Source organism: Salmo trutta, chromosome 14, assembly GCF_901001165.1.
Source record: "Salmo trutta chromosome 14, fSalTru1.1, whole genome shotgun sequence".
Lineage (NCBI taxonomy): Eukaryota > Metazoa > Chordata > Actinopteri > Salmoniformes > Salmonidae > Salmo > Salmo trutta.
In genome coordinates this window covers 51582981-51601131 of record NC_042970.1, presented here as the reverse complement: position 1 = coordinate 51601131, position 18151 = coordinate 51582981, and the positions used below count along the sequence as shown (strand labels likewise).

The following is an 18151-nucleotide window of genomic DNA, read 5'->3' as shown; positions in this document are numbered from 1 at the left end:
CTAATTAGTAAAGCTATGGCATTTGATTTGAGTCCAGCCATAAGACAAAAATTAAGTATAGGAAACATATGGAATGTTCTGGGTTGGAAACAAAAGAGAGATATTATGGAAGCATAAATGCCTTGTTTTAGGACATTGTCCAAGGGTTGAGTGGATGCCATTTTAGATCGGATACTTTACCGAAAGGGAAGAAAATAGAAGGTTCTGTGCTGTAAAAAAGAGTCGGTGAAAGGCTGTTTCTCTTTTAATGTTTTTTTATTTATTTATTACGGAGATTTGAAATAAAATAAGCATTGTGACACAAAATAATGTCGCCCGGCGAGGAAAGAAAGAACCAGCATATAAATGTAAAAAAAAAAAAGAAAAAAACTATTATCATCATCATCATCATCAAACCAAACATAAAAACAATACAATTTGAATGAAATGCACCTCCATTGTATGAAGCAAAAATGATCTCATGTTCTTCCGTAAATAAGAAACCTGTCATAGCTGATGGGCAACTTGCAAAAGAAGTTTGAAAATAATTATCATTACTGGCTTTACAAATAAAATAACTACAATTGGCAGGTTTAAATGTTATTATATTTCAATTACAACAAAAAAGGAAATTATGCTACAGTGAAAATAAGAACATATATCTTTGTCATCAAATGCATTAATATTTATCACAAAACTTAAAGATGAGATCAACACAATAGAACACCTAAGAAGCTACTAGAAACCCACTGCTATGTTTCTGTGACATAACCATTAACATATATCGCATTTTTAGTTTACCTCTTTATGTTGAGTGGCTGAAAATTGACAATTAACATGACCAGGTGAATTAAAAATAAAATCAACAAAGACAGTAGCCAAATTTTTTTGAGGCAACACTGTTCACCTGTGAGTGTTTGTGTCTACATCTCACTCTTTCTTATTCCCTTTTTCTCTCTCTTTCTGTCGCTTTTCTCTCTCTCGCTCTCTCTTGCTCTTTCCCTTGCTCTTTCCATTTAATGATCTGCGGGACCCATACTCTGTATTCGGTTTTAGATTGAACTTTATTGGGAAAAATCACACCAGTGAGCACAGATTTAATGCAAGATCGAGTGTGTGAAGTACTCCTCTGAAATCCACCTGCACAGGCTGTTAAAATTCACAATACACACGCGCACACACCTACATGCATGTGCGCACGTCGTACGCACAGTCGCATACACATCCACACACACACACAGGCACACAATATTTTTTTTATTTTTATAATACAAACCAATGACTTACAGGTAATATTAAAGAAGAAGAAAAAAGCCATCTGGACTTCGAATTCCCAATTTGATCCCATAAAAGTGATATTTACAATCACACTGTGACAGCTTGGAAAACCTCCATGGGTCTTTGATATTACAAAAAAAAAAATTATGTAATTATCCTTCCCCCCGTCACTTTGTATTAATATAAGTCACAGACCCTAAAGCAACGCTACAGTAACATCAAGGCCTGTGTGCTGAAACCTACCAGAAGAGTATTTTCCCTACAGTACAGGGACTGTTATTGACAAAAGCAAATGTAGCAAGCAAGAAATAAATAAAAACAATAACAAGAAAACAAAACAAAATAAATTTAAATATGATTAAAAGGAGACGAAGGAGAAGAAGAAGGCTTTTTGCTCTTCTTATTCCAATTAAAGCTCAGTTTAGTCCCTGAGGGGGACTATTTTCATGGTAGTTCACTTTTTTACTCTGAGACAAAGATGAGTGCTCTAGAATCAGGCGCGAAAAGAAAAATGCCTGGACATTTGTAAGTGCTTTGCGAAAAAAGAAAAAAAAGAGAGGGATTGCTAGTAGTCGTCAGAATTGCACAAATCCTTCTAAAAACCCCAAATTACATTGACAAAAAAAAAGGTTGTGTTTGGTGGTGGTAGGGGTGGATGGGTTGCAGGGGATGGGTCGGGGAGGTGGTGCGTGTGGGTTGGGGGTGTTGAGGGCTGACTCCCTGGTGTCTTTTCTTGTTGACGGCGGCCTCCAGCTTCAAGTGAGGTAGAGTGGCTTGTCCCTAGCTATCATGCTGCCACTGAAAACGAGAAGAGAGGGAGACGGTGAGAAGAGATGGAATAGGAAATAAAAAAAAACACAGACTCAAGAAGGTGATACTACTTACTCCCCCCAAAAAACATGCAGATAGAAAACCTTAAAATGCTTCCCCTTTGAAATACAGTAGGGACTGCTATAAAAATAATATTAAAGAAATAAAGCTTGTCATGTGATTGTCGGAGTACACTCCAAACAGATGTTCCTAACAGAAGTTTTGATGATTATTCAGTGCCATAAGCAGAAAAATGTACACTGAATAAATTGACAGACATCTCAAAAGAAACAAGAGAGAAAGTATAATACGTGAATAATACATGTTCAGCCATCATTAAATAAACTCAGCAAAAAAAGAAACATCCTCTCACTGTCAACTGCATTAATTTTCAGCAAACTTAACATGTGTAAATATTTGTATGAACATAACAAGATTCAACAACTGAGACATAAACTGAACAAGATCCACAGACATGTGACTAACAGAAATGGAATAATGTGTCCCTGAACCAAGGGGGGGTCAAAATCAAAAGTAACAGTCAGTATCTGGTGTGGCCACCAGCTGCATTAAGTACTGCAGAGCATCTCCTCCTCATGGACTGCACCAGATTTGCCAGTTCTTGCTGTGAGATGTTACCCCACTATTCCACCAAGGCACCTGCAAGTTCCGAACATTTCTGGGGGGAACGGCCCTAGCCCTCCGATCCATCAGGTCCCAGACATGCTCAATGGGATTGAGATCCGGGCTCTTCGCTAGCCATGGCAGAACACTGACATTCCTGTCTTGCAGGAAATCACGCACAGAACGAGCAGTATGGCTGGTGGCATTGTCATGCTGGAGGGTCATGTCAGGATGAGCCTGCTGGAAGAGTACCACATGAAGGAGGAGGATGTCGTCCCTATAATGCACAGCGTTGAGATTGCCTGCAATGATAACAAGCTCAGTCCGATGATGCTGTGAAACACCGCCCCAGACCATGATGGACCTTCCACCTCCAAATCAATCCCGCTCCAGAGTACAGGACTCAGTGTAACGCTCATTCCTTCGACAACAAACGCGACTCCGACCTTCACCCGTGCTGAGACAAAACCGTGACTCGTCAGTGAAGAGCCCTTTTTTCCAGGCCTGTCTGGTCAGCGATGGTGGGTTTGTACCCATAGGCGACGTTGTTGCCGGTGATGTCTGGTGTGGACCTGCCTTACAACAGGCCTACAAGCTCTCAGTCCAGCCTCTCTCAACCTATTGCGCACAGTCTGAGGACTGATGGAGGGATTGTGCGTTCCTGGTGTAACTCGGGCAGTTGTTGCCATCCTGTACCTGTCCCGCAGGTGTGATGTTCGGATGTACTGATCCTGTGCAGGTGTTGTTACACATGGTCTGCCACTGCGAGGATGATCAGCTGTCCGTCCTGTCTCCCTGTAGCGCTGTCTTAGGAGTCTCACAGTACGGACATTGCAATTTATTGCCCTGGCCACATCTGCAGTCCTCATGCCTCCTTGCAACATGCCTAAGGCATGTTCATGCAGATGAGCAGGGACCCTGGGCATCTTCCATTTGGTGTTTTTTTTGAGTCTGTAGAAAGGCCTCTTTAGTGTCCTAAGTTTTCATAACTGTGACCTTAATTGCCTACCATCTGTAAGCTGTTAGTGTCTTAACGACCGTTCCACAGGTGCATGTTCATTAATTGTTTATGGTTCATTGAACAAGCATGGGAAACAGTGTTAAAACCCTTTACAATGAAGATCTGTGAAGTTATTTGGATTTTTACAAATTATCTTTGAAAGACAGGGTCCTGAAAAAGGGACGTTTCTTGTTTTGCTGAGTTTAGTAATAGTGATTCAATAGTATACTGAACAAATATATAAATGCAACATGCAGCAATTTGAAAGATTTACAGAGTTTACAATTCATATAAGGATATCAGTCAATTTAAATAAATTGCGGTTGGTCTGCGGTTGTGAGGCCCATTGGACGTACTGCCAAATTCTCTAAAATGACGTTGGCTTATGGTAGAGAAATTAACATTAATTTATCTGGCAACAGCTCTGGTGGACATTCCTGCAGTCAGCATGCCAATTGCATGCTCCCTCAAAACTTGAGACATCTGTGGCATTGTGTTGTGACAAAACAGCACATTTTAGAGTGGCCTTTTATTGTCCCCAGCACAAGGTGCACCAGTGTAATGACCATGCTGTTTAATCAGCTTCTTGATAGGGCACACCTGTCAGGTGGATGGATTATCTTGGCAAAGGAGAAATGCTCACCAACAGGGACGTAAACAAATGTGTGCACAACATTTGAGAGAAATAAGCTTTTTGTGGGTATTGAACATTTCTGGGATCTTTTATTTCAGCTCATGAGACCAACACTTTACATGTTGCGTTTATATTTTTGTTCAGTATATATTCAAAGGTGATATATGGAGGCCTCAGAGGTTGTTTCAGCATATTAAGTAGCACAACTATGTGTACTTAGCTAAGGTTTACACAGTAGAATCAACAATATTTGTATTTAGTTGACTAAGCCAGCGTTATGTACTAAAGCGTTGAATTTTCAAGGGGCACATGAGTCGTATCAAACGCCGTTTCATATGCAGTAGATAGCTGAGCCAACATTGAGGACTGAAATGGTACAAAGTAAATTCAAAGATATAGGCCTACAAAGTGCCGTAGTCTCAAAAGCGTTTTTTTATTAACATTTGAGCCAGCATTAAATAATAAAACTGTGTATTCAAGGGCTTTCAACAAAGTTATTTCATTTGAACAGTTAAGATAACATAAAATAATACTCTCTCTGACAGTTTATCGGATATAGGTTAAGCCAAGTACTGGGACTAAAGAATCATTCTGACTGGAAAATCTCCATTGAAATCATTTCTTGGATCTGACCTAGCCTTAATCCGGGCCAGGGAAACTTGCTCTATTCTAAGTTATAAACAGTATTGGAATTAACAATCATTTCCTATACAAAGCCAATACTGGTCTGGACTGCTCACCTGCAGTGGTTGCCACCGCACTCCCTATCGCAGTATTCACTGTCCCAATCATGGCTTTGTCTACCCCCAAGGTTGGGGGCCGCCGGGGACTGGGAACCCACACTTTTCTGGTACTCAGACTGTAGGTGGGAGAATCCCTATAGGAGACGGGGCGAGAGAGGCCATGGCATTAGTTTTAGTTTCTGACAACTTATACTGGCCATATGGAGAGGGGACAACGATAGAGAAAAGCAGGAGGAGGGGATGGAGAGAGGTTTGCTCTTTACTTATGGTCCGAATGCCAAATTCTGTTACATTTTAATTTTAGATTAGCTGAATTGCTAATTGGTTTGGCAACATAGTACCTCAAGGGAGCCAATAACATGTACAGTACATTTGAATTTAAAAGAGAGAGGAGGGGGAGGGAGAGAGAGGAGAATAAAGAGAGGCAGGGAAAGATTTTTATTCAACGTAATCTGGTTAGAATGTATACATGCTTGACGCAAAGATGAGGAACGTAAATGTTTATTTTAATTTTTTTATTATTATATATTTTTTGGGCCCATACTGTTCACACTAGCATATACTACAAATTAAGCATGTCCACTATTCCTTCACATAATTTAGTGCACTAGTGATATGTGATATGCTGGGGATATCGGCACTCTCCGAGTCACACTAACCTGCTGGCCAGGAGGAGGTGAGTGAAGGGAGGCCTGGAGTCCCATCTGGTGGGAGATGATTGGCTGGGACTGGCCGTGCTGCATGCGGATTGGCTGGTTGAGGAGGGAGCTCTGGTGCAGGGAGAGCTGTTGGTGCAGGGGTGGGCTGATCTGGAAGGAGGAGGGGGGAGAGGCACTAATGCTGGGCAGCATCTGGGACTGGCTGAGGGTCCGGGAAAGGGCATGACGCGGCGCCCCTGCGTAGCTCTGCAGGTCCGACAAGGGGAAGCCCCCCGGCCCCAGACTGTACGGGGAGGAGGGCTGGGGTGGCACACTGTACAGGGGCGGATTGGGGGGCATCATGTGCGAGGAAGGCTGGCTCGTCTGGGCACCTTTTGTCTCCACCGGGTCATTGTAGGTCTGAGGACGGAGGGGAAGACAAAAGGGACAAAAAGTACAGTTAATATAACTATACATTACTGACATACACTGAGTTTACAAACAGTAGGAACACCTCCTTTTCCATGACATAGACTGACCAGTTGAATCCAGGTGAAAGCTATGATCCCTTAATGATGTCACTTGTTAAATCCACTTCAATCAGTATAGATGAAGGGGAGGAGACAGGTTAAATAAGGATTTTTAAGCTTTGAGACAACTGAGACATGGATTGTGCTTGTGTGCTATTCAGAGGGTGAATGGGCAAGACAAACGATTTAAGTGTATATTGAGAACATATATTACACACTATATAATATATAACACCACTAGGTTTGTGGACAGAGGGAGAAAAAGGAAAGTTCAGATGATATAATATATTGCGCAATAAATTTATATTGCTGAAGTACACTGTATCTTAATGCAAATATATTACACAACTCATTTATATTGCTGAGATACAGGTATGTCAATGCAAATGTATGAACCAATTCATTACACGACTAAAACACTATATTGGCAGAACATATGAATATATCATACATTCAGGTCCCTCTATGTGAGAATCGTGTTGTTCGGTTCATTTCAGCCTGGGTGCCGTATCCACTGAGGTGCGTGCTTTATTTAATTCGACTTTCCATCCTTCCATAGACTTTAAATGGCAATATATATGTATACATTGATGTGGTATGAAATATGTCCAGGCCCTCTCGTTAGCTGTCACAGTTGTTGACGTGATCTATCGCTGTCTGCTATTTGGTAACGGCGTACATATATTGAAAAGAGCCAGAGAAATAATCAATGGAAAGATGGATAGATAAGTAAAGATGAGAGAGATACACTGCAGGGTCAAGTGGAAAATGAAATGATGAAGAATGAACTATACTACTCTATACTATACTACCATACTATACTGTACTGCAATATACTAATCTATCGCTATTCTATGAACAACAGGAGATGATTATTTGTTCACATATTGAAATGTGATACTCCCACCTTAAAGGGTCAAGGTAAGGAAACCCATATGTCATTTTGTAATTTGGGTGAACTATCCCTTCATGTGTCCCTTGGTGGGTTGAAAAGCACAAAACACAACTTTGACTTTCTGAACGAATGAAACTCATTAACTTGGGCTTTTTACTGTAGTCATCAAGCTCCATTTGTGTGTGAGTACTTTTTCCACCAACATAGATTATCAGCGTGCGTCACAAACAAAATGGCAACAGGTGCACGCCAAACGCACGGGGCATGTGACTCGTCCAAAAAGACACTCTGTCGACTTCCAATTACCTTCAATTCCTCTCTCCTTGATTCCCACTTCCTTTGAAAAGACTCTCTCGTCAGCAATTAAAACACACTATTTAAAGAGGACTCCCTTTGAATGACTAGATGTACTATGTGTCTTGTTCTGAGTGGTTGTGATTGCATAGTAGATTTGCAGTTTTTTTCTGTCTGTTTTAATTTCTTTTAAATGCCTGCCAATCTGCTAACGCATCAATCGAGCCTCTGAATATGAGATTTGTCAGAAATAAATATTTAATTACGCAAACGAGCGATGAGAATGGTCTTTATTAAAGGGAAAAAACCTTCACAGGGAAAGAAAGAGGTTGATGAATAAACGGTTCATGCCTTAATCAAGGCACTTGTTTTGGGCTTGTAAGCCTTGGAGGAAGTGTGAGGCAATGGGGACCGGTGGGAGGGTGTTTAACATGGTAATGCAATTTGGGTTTGTGTGAAAGGAAAACAATGGAGTGAAGACATGGAAATTGAGAAAATAGGTGCTTGGCACTCAGACTGGCACATGAAAAATATTAGTATAATCATGATTCAATCCTGTATTATGCATTTAATCTGGTTCTGAATATGTATATCAGGGTTGATCTACTACATTGGATTCATAGTTAGTGTAATTTTACAAGCTTGAACGTTTGGAAAAAAATTGACATTAATTGATTCTCAGATGTTGTCTGAAGTCTATATATTAGAATACATGGTCAAGTTTTAGATATTTAAATATATAGAGGAAAGAAGAAAGGTTTGAACAATGATTGGATGAAGCTACAGCTGCACTATTGAGGGCATCTTGACTGGCTGCATCACCGCTTGGTACGGTAACTGCAAGGCACCAGACCGCAAGGCGCTACAGAGGGTTGTGAGTACGGCCCAGGACTGGGACCAAGCTCCCTGCCATCCAGGACCGCTATGCCAGGCGGTGTCAGAGGAAGGCCCAAAAAAATTTCAAAGACTCCAGCCACCCAAACCATAGACTGTTCTCCTCGCTAGTGGCAAGTGGTTACCACAGCACCAAGTCTGGAACCAACAGGGCCCTGTACAGCTTCTACCCCCCAAGCCATAAGACTGCTAAACAAGACTGCTAAATAGCTAATCAAATGGCTACCTGGACTACCTGCATTGACCCTTTTTGGCTCTCTTGCACTGACTCTATGCACACACACACTGGACTCTACTCACACATACTTACACTGACACCTCACACACACACTACATACTGACTAAGTAACACTGACATCATCTTTGAGAAAGTGGTAATGAGGTGACCAATAATGATTGTAATTGAGATCAGCTGTGCGGGGTGAATTTAACGCGTTCTGATGGTTTAACGAGACATCCGCTGGCGATAATCTAGTGCCATCGATGTTTGCAACACACCCCTTGTTATTTGAGTGTATTCCAATATATTCTGTGGGCTAGCCATTAGCCTGTCCATTTAAACATAATGAAAGGTGTGAAAAGCAATATTAGGCTACTGTGTTTCCCTGGCTGAGTTGATGAGTTGACTTGGGCCATCAATTGATTGACAGATGTAGACCTACTGTAAAACGATAAACTTTCCCGCAGTGTGGATGCTCGCCAACATTTTATAGTTAGGTTCATGTACAATTTTTCAGTTTATTTAGGCTATGGTGTTTGGTGTGGATTGAAAGCCTGTATTGTGTGGCTTTAATATTTCATTTCGTAAAGCTGTCAAGATGTTTATGCATTTGAGCCTATCCAAAGACAATTTCATTGAGCTGACAGACTTTTCTCTGATGTGTAAATTACCAGACTATTCGTTTTACTTCTTGGAATCATTGAAATAAATGGAATTAACTTGTGGGCCTAATGAACTGCGTTTAGACAAGCAGTCCAATTCTGATGTTATTTTTTCACTAACTGGTATTTTGATCAATCCGATCAGCTCTGAAAAAGATCTGATGTGAAAAGATTGGATGTAATTGGTCAAAAGACCAATTTGTGTAAATGTTATCAGAATTGGGCTGCCTGTCTAAACCTAGCCATTTAGGCTCAGGCTTGTCACTAGATCGCCCAGCATTGGGTATGAACTCTTGAGGCTCGACACCAGCGCACACTGCTTATACCAATGCACTACGGTACACAATACTCAGCAAGCACTAAGAATGCTATGAATACTGATGATACATAGGCATTCTTTTTGTTTTTGTTTCTTAAGCCTTCCCTAAACCATAGCCGCCCTTAACCTTAACCATTTGGAATTAATGCCTAAACTGTTCACCTTTGAGTTATTTTTTTTTTTTTAACCCTGTAACAACGCAGGATTAACACTGTGACCACGCACATTTAATGCGTCAAAATAAACATTCATCCAGGAGTCTAAGGGCAGTGGGCCAGATTCGAACCCATGCTGACTGTGGCATATATGTCAGGGTAAACAGCTGTAACCGCTGGACCACACAGGCACTGAGGTAACCAATAATTAATTCTGCTTATTGCTTGCCTTCAACATATAATAATAAATTCATCTAAAAAACAGATTTTTCCCTACAAGGGAAAGGATACCTAGTCAGTTGTACAACTGAAGGCCTCTTCCACATTTAACCCAACCCCTCTGAATCAGAGAGGTGCGGGGGACTGCCTTAATCATCAGTGGGTTAACTGCCTTGTTCAGGGGCAGAAGGAAAGATGTTTACCTTGTTAGCTCAGGGATTTGATCCAGCAACCTTTCAGTTAATGGCCCAACGCTCTAACCACTAGGCTATCTGCCACCCCACACAACTATGTACATTTATTATAATCCACATAAGAATTCACACGAGATGCTCTGTAACCTGCACGTAGCCTACAGAAGGTACAATGTCGGTACGGTACTGCATTGTATACAAACACCACTTCCAGCTGCCCCCTGGTGGCGATTCTAAATATTTATTCAAATCCTCCTGCTGCAGGATTATTTTCCTCCTGCTGCAGGATTATTTTTCTCCTGCGACGAAAGGGGTCAAATTAAGATTCAACATCTGTATCAAATCTCATCTCCAACAACCCAGGATATAGTCAAAGAAACAAGCCTCAGGCAGCCCACACATTTGTTTCTCATTCAAAAACACACAACCAGGTGGCACCATGCTAGGTAATTCCCACTTCTGCCTCCACATACGCACGCATGAACACACACAGGTACACACACACACACACACACACAAACAAGCACACACACATACATACATGCATACAGTACTTAAGAACACACACACACACACACACTGTAAACACCCTCACTCTCTCCCACACACACACACACACGCAAGCACACACACACATACTGTATACACCCTCACTCTCTCCCACACACACACACACACACACACACGCAAGCACACACACACATACATGCATACAGTACTTAAGAACCACACACACACTGTATACACCCTCACTCTCTCCCACACAGACACACGCACACACACGCACACACACACAACACAAACACACCTTTCATCCCTCACCTCACTCACTTGCTGTGTTGCAAATAACATGGGAAATAAAGGAGTGTGTGTATTTGGGCCCTAATTTTCACTGTTCTCTTCGGAGCACACACACACCCCCTTCTCAAGCTGCACCGCACGGAGATCCTCCCCCGGGATGAGAGAGGAATTCTCTATCTAATTTATCATCCCTTATATCGCCACTGACCCATGTATATCAGAGATATGACCTCCGCCGTTACCTTGGAAACCAGACTGGCTCGGTACGCGGCCAGGGCTTTCAGGTACTCCTTCTTGGCAGCCTCTGTTTTCCTCTTGTAGCCCTGCGAGATACAACCAGAAACAAAGCAGTGGTCAGTGACAAGGCGCTAGGCTTGGCATTTTACATGATGTTTTAGTCATTTTGCAGATGGTCCTTTTTAGGCTAGGCATTTTCTATCACATAAATGTAATTTAGGGGACACTCTTTTTTTTAAGGATAAAAGCCCTGGGGTCCTGTTCAGGAGGGTGTTACAGAACTTTCAGATAGAAATGTATAGTGTAGAACATATATCATTGTCTGACAGGTTGAATAGAGGATTTTGTCGGTTCTATTCATTAGATTTCTATCGGCACTGTTCTGAACATTTTGCCACACTGAATTTACCCCATGTCCCTTCCCAACCTAGAAAACACCATTACTCCATGATGCACAACATGTCAATGCCATGCGAACCACTGGAAAAAAATAAAACATAAACATGATATCATCCCATTCAGTCATTGAAAATGTGAGGTGTTTAGAGAGAGAGGTATGATGAAATTAAGGTAGAGAGCGAGACTTTAAAAATCACTATTCTGCATTTTGCCTCTCTGTCTTTGCCTCCATTAAAGCACACATATTGCTAAATCAGAGTTGATGTCCCATCAAAGCATCAAGACGAGATGAAAATTCCAAACAGCATTAGCACGAGACAATAGGGATCCGCCGAACGAACCTCAAATGATGCGTTCAGAAGGGCAATTCAAGTTAATGTAATAGGGTGTCAGTCATGTGCGGTTGCTAGCGTTTGCTGAGGCTGAGACTGAGGCCCCCGTTCCTTTTTGATGGTAAGAAAACAAGTGCCAAGTCCATCCCTAGATTGATAAGAAAGTCCTTGACTGCGTCCCAAATGGCACCCTATTTCCTACATAGTGCACTACTTTTGACCAGAGCCATATGGGCCACCCTATGGGCCCTGGTCAAAAGTAGTGCACTATGTAGGGAATAAGGTTCCATTCGGGACGGATCCCCCAGATCTTGGCTTCTCTTGGGAGTTCTTCTATACAACAGACTGCATGAGCAGATCGAGGATAATTAAAGTTCTCTTCATAGAGCCCCTCTGTGGTCTTAAAGACAGGTCATTCTCTTTGAAAGAGATGGACTAGAATTACCATTAGGTATTCATGCGTTGCAAATGTACATGGACAAGACAGAAATGCACATATGGGCACGCTCACATATACACACTGAAAGGCGCAGACACAGGCATCCCTTATGAAAATCTCAGTTTTTTTCCCTTAAATTTCCTGTGAAACCATATTTTAAATTGTATTAAATTAAGAGTTCACATGTTAACACCACCTTTTCACATGTGAGGAGAATAACATGTTTTTATATCACATGTGACTTGCAGATTCACCTGTGAATTTGCAGTTTCACATGTTAAAAACGATCAAATGTGAAAATGTCACTTTTACATGTGGAATTGCAAGTTCAAATGTGACAAACAATCACGTTAAACACATTTGTGACTCGTTGCTGCAAACTAGGCGTATATCGCGCGTCACTACTTCACAGGAGAGGCATTTGAAAGTATATATTTTTTTATGCGTTTTTTGACAGAAATGCCTTCTGGAACATGTGAACTTTCATGTGCCTTAATAAGAAACGTGTATGCCATCTGTAAATATGAATACAATTGTCAAATTACGAGCCTAGTTGGTTTAGCCACAGAAAAAGACAGGATCCTTCCTGCTAGCCATGATTGGCTGAGATAATGGTTGGGCTGGACATGCAGAGAGATGAGTTCGGATTGGTCTGCCATGTAGCATGCTTCTGTCTATAACATGAGCTGGTCAGTATGTGTAGGTCATCCTTTCTAATGAGGCTTTTTTGAAAGATATCGGGTAGTAGAACTGCAAAAGTGTTGTTCTCCACTTTCTGGAGGGCCGAGTTTTGAAATCAGTGGAATGCCCAGTGGAATTAGAGTATGATAGCTAAGGAGATGGAAAAAATTCAGGCGTTTGATTGCAAATTTGTCGAGGGAGTCGAAAAGAGAACGCACAGAAGGCTGTTGTGTAAAACACCTGTCTCCAGATTATATTACACCTGGCTCACAGATTCCTGCACCTGTACATAGCCCATCTATAATTTGGCCAAAACAACTACCGCTTCCCCTACTGTGTTTATTTATTTATTCATTTTGCTCCTTTGCACCCCATTATTTCTATTTCTACGTTGCACTTTCTTCCACTGCAAATCTACCATTCCAGTGTTTTACTTGCTATATTGTATTTACTTCGCCACCATGGCCTTTTTTGCCTTTACCTCCCTTATCTCACCTCCTTTGCTCACTTTGTATATAGATATTTTTCTACTATATTATTGACTGTATGTTTGTTTTACTCCATGTGTTGTTGTATGTGTCAAACTGCTTGCTTTATCTTGGCCAGGTCGCAATTGTAAATGAGAACTTGTTCTCAACTTGCCTACCTGGTTAAATAAAGGTGAAATAAATAAATAAACATCTTCAAACTAAGGGCAACCATGGCGTCCGTGACAGAGAGGGAGAAGCGTCCATCCATGTATAGGGGTTGGATAGTCTAGCTAGCAAAATGTTCAGATGTTATACATTTCTAATTTTGTCAGAAAGTCGTTTTCATTTCAAGTTAAAACGTACTGTTAGCTAGCTAGCTAACGCTAGCTGGCTGGCTCGCTAGCTAATGTTACGTATATGATCTGTGTAGTAATATTAATCGTATCTCAGAGCTATTTGCATTGCTAGTTATAGCTTAATGTTAGCTATCTAGATTCATGCAGGGTAGTAACGTTATAAATTGGGATTATGGTTCATTGTTTAGCTAGCTAGCTACATGTCTAAACAAAAGACTCTACTATGTGAATAACCATTTCGCTACACCTTCTGTATCCTGTGCACGTGACAAATATGTGTTTACCAGAGACAGTAATGTCAAGAACATGACCTGCACCAAAGTCAAATTAAGATATAACGTTAGTTAATGAGACAGTCCAAGTTCTAAAATTCTACGGTAGAATGCACTGTGTCATGTAAAAGAGAAATATCCGCACGAGCTCAGCCATCCACATAAAGAGACACACAAGCAATTATTGAACTGAGAACATTTTCACGCTGTAATTTTTTTTACAACATGACGTCACAACCAGAACACAATCAGAATGATTGGGAACTATTTCACGCTTGGAAGATTTTTTTACATGACACTCTGCTTTTATTTCGTCACACTCACAGCCGTAAGCTATTTTCTGTAATTGGCTCACCATTAACTTGTAAATAATTATCTTGTTGTGAGTTTATTTTCCTTTAATAATGAAGACAAATGAGCTAAAGTGAAGATGTTGTCAGCTATATGATACGGTCATTATTTGACCTGGCTAGCCAGCTAACTTAACATTAGCTCGCTAGCTAACAAGCTAAAAACAAAACAAAACATTGTTTAGAAAGTTGCTTTTAGTTGCCTGGTTTGATAGATTGACATATACTAAATAAATTTTTAAACGGGTGGATTAATTGATGTTAAAATACACTAGTTATGCTATTTTGGACAACCAGGCTGCTGATGTCATGCAGCCTGTAGTTTTTGTGTTTATACTTTTTCATAACGACAACGACAAGTTTGACGACAATAGAATGTTCATGATGTCACCGCAACTGTCGATATGCATGGTATAAACCAGCCTTTAGTCTTGAAATCTTTGGTTGTTTAGTACATGGCCTCACATGTGAATCCTTAAAGAGATGGGTGGGGCTAAAGAGGGTGTGAACGATACTGAATGAGTGTAGACAAAGAAGAGCTCTCCAGCAGGTTTACCAAAACTTTTTCTCAAAAGTGAGGTTATCAACTTTCAAAGCAGAATTACTTTCCCATTGTTCCTCAGCTGTAGTGTATGATATACCATTTTCTAGCTCTGAGTCTACACTTTTATCCAATGTAAAAAACATAATTTCAAATTTTGCTCCATAAGTCCGAATCAAACCAGTCGGTCACATTTGCAGTTTCGAATTTTCACTTTCAGGTGACAAACTTTCACATGTGAAAATCTAACTCTCACATGTGAAATTGCATTTTCACATGTGAAATACATTTACATGTGAAAATTAATTTAGCAGTTTTACATGTATGAAACATTTACATCTGAAAATCTTACTTTTACATGTGGAATTGCACAGATCACACATGGGGGTTAAATAATGTTATCCTCCTCACATGTGAAAAGTTGGGGTTAACATATGGCAGTAGCAATGTTTCCACATGTGGAATTGCAAATTCTAAAATGCCATTGTGTAAATAGGTAACTTAGCTTACCTGAGTATAATAATAATTCAAGTTATAATTTCTTATTTTGAGCTATCCACTCCATTATCATTGTAGTCCTCCACTGTGTTGCATTGATATACATGTATCTTAGAGCTACCACTAGGGGTTGGCATTCGGAGTGTTACTGCTGCAGGCACGTCTCTCTTCATATGTTGTTTTGTGACCATTGGAAAAGGCCCAGTGAAAAGAACAGAGAAGCTAGCTCTTATTTATTATCCTGTATTCCGGTTTGTAAGCATGGTCACGTTTTCAAAATGTAGAGATAGCATGTTTAATTCAACTGTGATGAGTTTTCTGCTCATTTTTATGTATAATTTGAATACCAACAGCAGTAGAAATCCACTTTTTTGAGCTGAAAGACGATGGCCAGAGGTTACCCATGATGTTGCACAATGATTTAAGTTAATAAGTCATTGTTTTTGTCAAAGTATGATATATTTGGGCTTAAAGTGACAAACCAAACTGCCAACTTTGTGCATATCCATGTGATGTCTTTTCCTATGGTCTTTGTTGGCCAGCCAGCGTCCGGAGGTTGAGGATGGAGAGTAGCCCAAAAGCAAGATGGCTAACTTGTGCAGTGATGAAGATCGTAGGGAGGACTAAGTTATTAGGCTACTCTTTAATTATTATTGAAATGTGGTTACTGCCGTAGCAGCTTCAGCCAAGTGGGTGCTACAATTTGGTAGTAGTGAAGGAGTAGCTAGCTAGCTACACTTACGGAGTTTGTGAACGGCAGTGGCTGAAGCTCAAACTTAATCCGAGTCCTACTATGGAGAGGCCACACAGACGGCAAGGACCAGGAGACACCTTGATGACCCCGTGCTGCCTGCCTGCCTCTGGACATGCTCCAGAGGCCATCTTTGCTTACTCTCCCCCTTTGACCACCTCCCTCTGATGGCCACTCAAGCCAAGCGCTTTCCCAACCCTCCACATTACCTTACATCTCATGAATGTTGTTGTTGTTTAATAAATTGCTTATCTTTTTTGTGTTGCTTTAAAGTGATTTGAGATTCTTTATGTAATGAATAGTGCTATAAAAGTTGAATACATTATTATTATTATTATACAAATTCTTTTTAGCCTACCTTTCATTTCAGGGCTAGGTTTTATTAGAATGTTACCACCCACCAGCATGGCATTGTTTATTAATCACAAACAGCTGCAAAATGATTCCTCTTTGTGACTAAGATGAGCCAAACAGCCTAGTGTCCACTTGGCCGCCTGAGCCATGGAGCCCCAGTCGCCCCACGATGAATGGTTTTGACCACTAAAGTTTTGCTTCACTACATACTCCACTGCTTTGATTACTGTAACGTTAGCTAAAAGCGCATTTCAGCTATCTTTCAAAAGTTATCCATATCACCGGAGCTTAATCTTATTCTTTAAAAAAATTCAGTTGAAATAGTGGCGCCAATTTCCTCTGGGGGGAAGGTACTTTAATTGTTTCGACCGAGTGAAAAAATTGTGACATTTTCCCATTTATAAGAGAACAATAGGCGTCTAGGATGATTTTGTATTTCCATTATAAATGTTTTGGTTCTTAAATTATAAAATATTTCAAAAACAAGGACTCATATTGAGTGTATTTACATATGAACCACAGTTACAATATATTTTTGGAAGATTCATTTAATTACATTTTTATCAAGCGGTTGTATGCTAATTGCTAACCACTAGCTAGCTTAGTGCTAAATTGTATATCAGTTTTTTTATTTAACTAGGCAAGTCAGTTAACAACAAATTCTTATTTACAATGACAGCCTACTGGGGAAAGTGGGTTAACTGCCTTGTTCAGGGGCAGAATGACAGATTTATACCTTGTCAGCTCAGGGAATCGATCCAGCAACCTTTTGGTTACTGGCCCAACACTCTAACCACTAGGCTACCTGCCACTAGGCAAGTAGGTCCTAGCTAGCACGCAATTTGCTTGGCGCTAGCTAGCCTGCCATTTCGCCCTTGCTAGCTATTTTAAGCTTCTGTTATTGTTAGCTGTTCATTGGTTTTTGTTACATTTAATACACAGGCGTAAAAGGGATTTTAATGTATTTGAAAATGTGTGTTTGCTATTGGAATTAATGTAAACCAGGGTTTTAAAATTATTGGCCAGGACCCAACGTGAGCCCTGGGCATGTGAAAGGTGGGTCGTGAGTTATGAGAATACATCCATAATCACACACTATTTCTTCTTAATTTGGGTCGTTGGAGGACAATTTGGGTCACAGGAGAATGGTCAATTTCTCATTTGGGTCTCGAGTTAAAAACGTTTAAGAACCCCTGATGTAACCCCTAACCTCTACAAAGAGAAAATGTTGATTTGAACAGACAATATTCTGAGATTGTGAGAAATGTATAATAAATTTACATTGGAAGAGAAACCCAGTGAAAATAATCTTTCCCTCTCTCCTTATTTATCCCGTTTAACATGTTAAAATCAAAATCAGTATCTAATGGTCTAATAGCTGTCTTCTTCCATGGAAGAACTGGGTTCAAATCTCACTGGTACAAAAGCACACATGTGAAACTTTGAATATCACATGTGAAATGATGTGTTTGAGTCATGTGAAAAATGTACATGTGAAACTTCAAACGTGTATGAAAACCAAATGTTCTTCCCAATTGTTTTTGTAAGGGATGAAACACATGCACTTAAACACGCGCAAACA

General features: G+C 40.5%; 1 protein-coding gene across 6 annotated transcripts in view; it reads right to left on the bottom strand.

Annotated features, from left to right (window-relative positions):
* Nucleotides 1-236: 236 nt before the first annotated feature.
* Nucleotides 237-18151, bottom strand: part of LOC115208356 (TOX high mobility group box family member 2) — a 139273-nt gene continuing 121358 nt past the window's right edge. For all 6 annotated transcript variants that reach the window (XM_029776336.1, XM_029776333.1, XM_029776338.1 and 3 more), the window contains 4 exons: nt 11132-11212; nt 5728-6126; nt 5066-5202; nt 237-2055 (listed from right to left, as the gene is read on the bottom strand). In XM_029776336.1, the coding sequence (XP_029632196.1) occupies nt 2013-2055; nt 5066-5202; nt 5728-6126; nt 11132-11212 (660 nt within the window). In that variant the 3' untranslated portion in view covers nt 237-2012. The remainder of the gene's footprint in view (nt 2056-5065; nt 5203-5727; nt 6127-11131; nt 11213-18151) is intronic.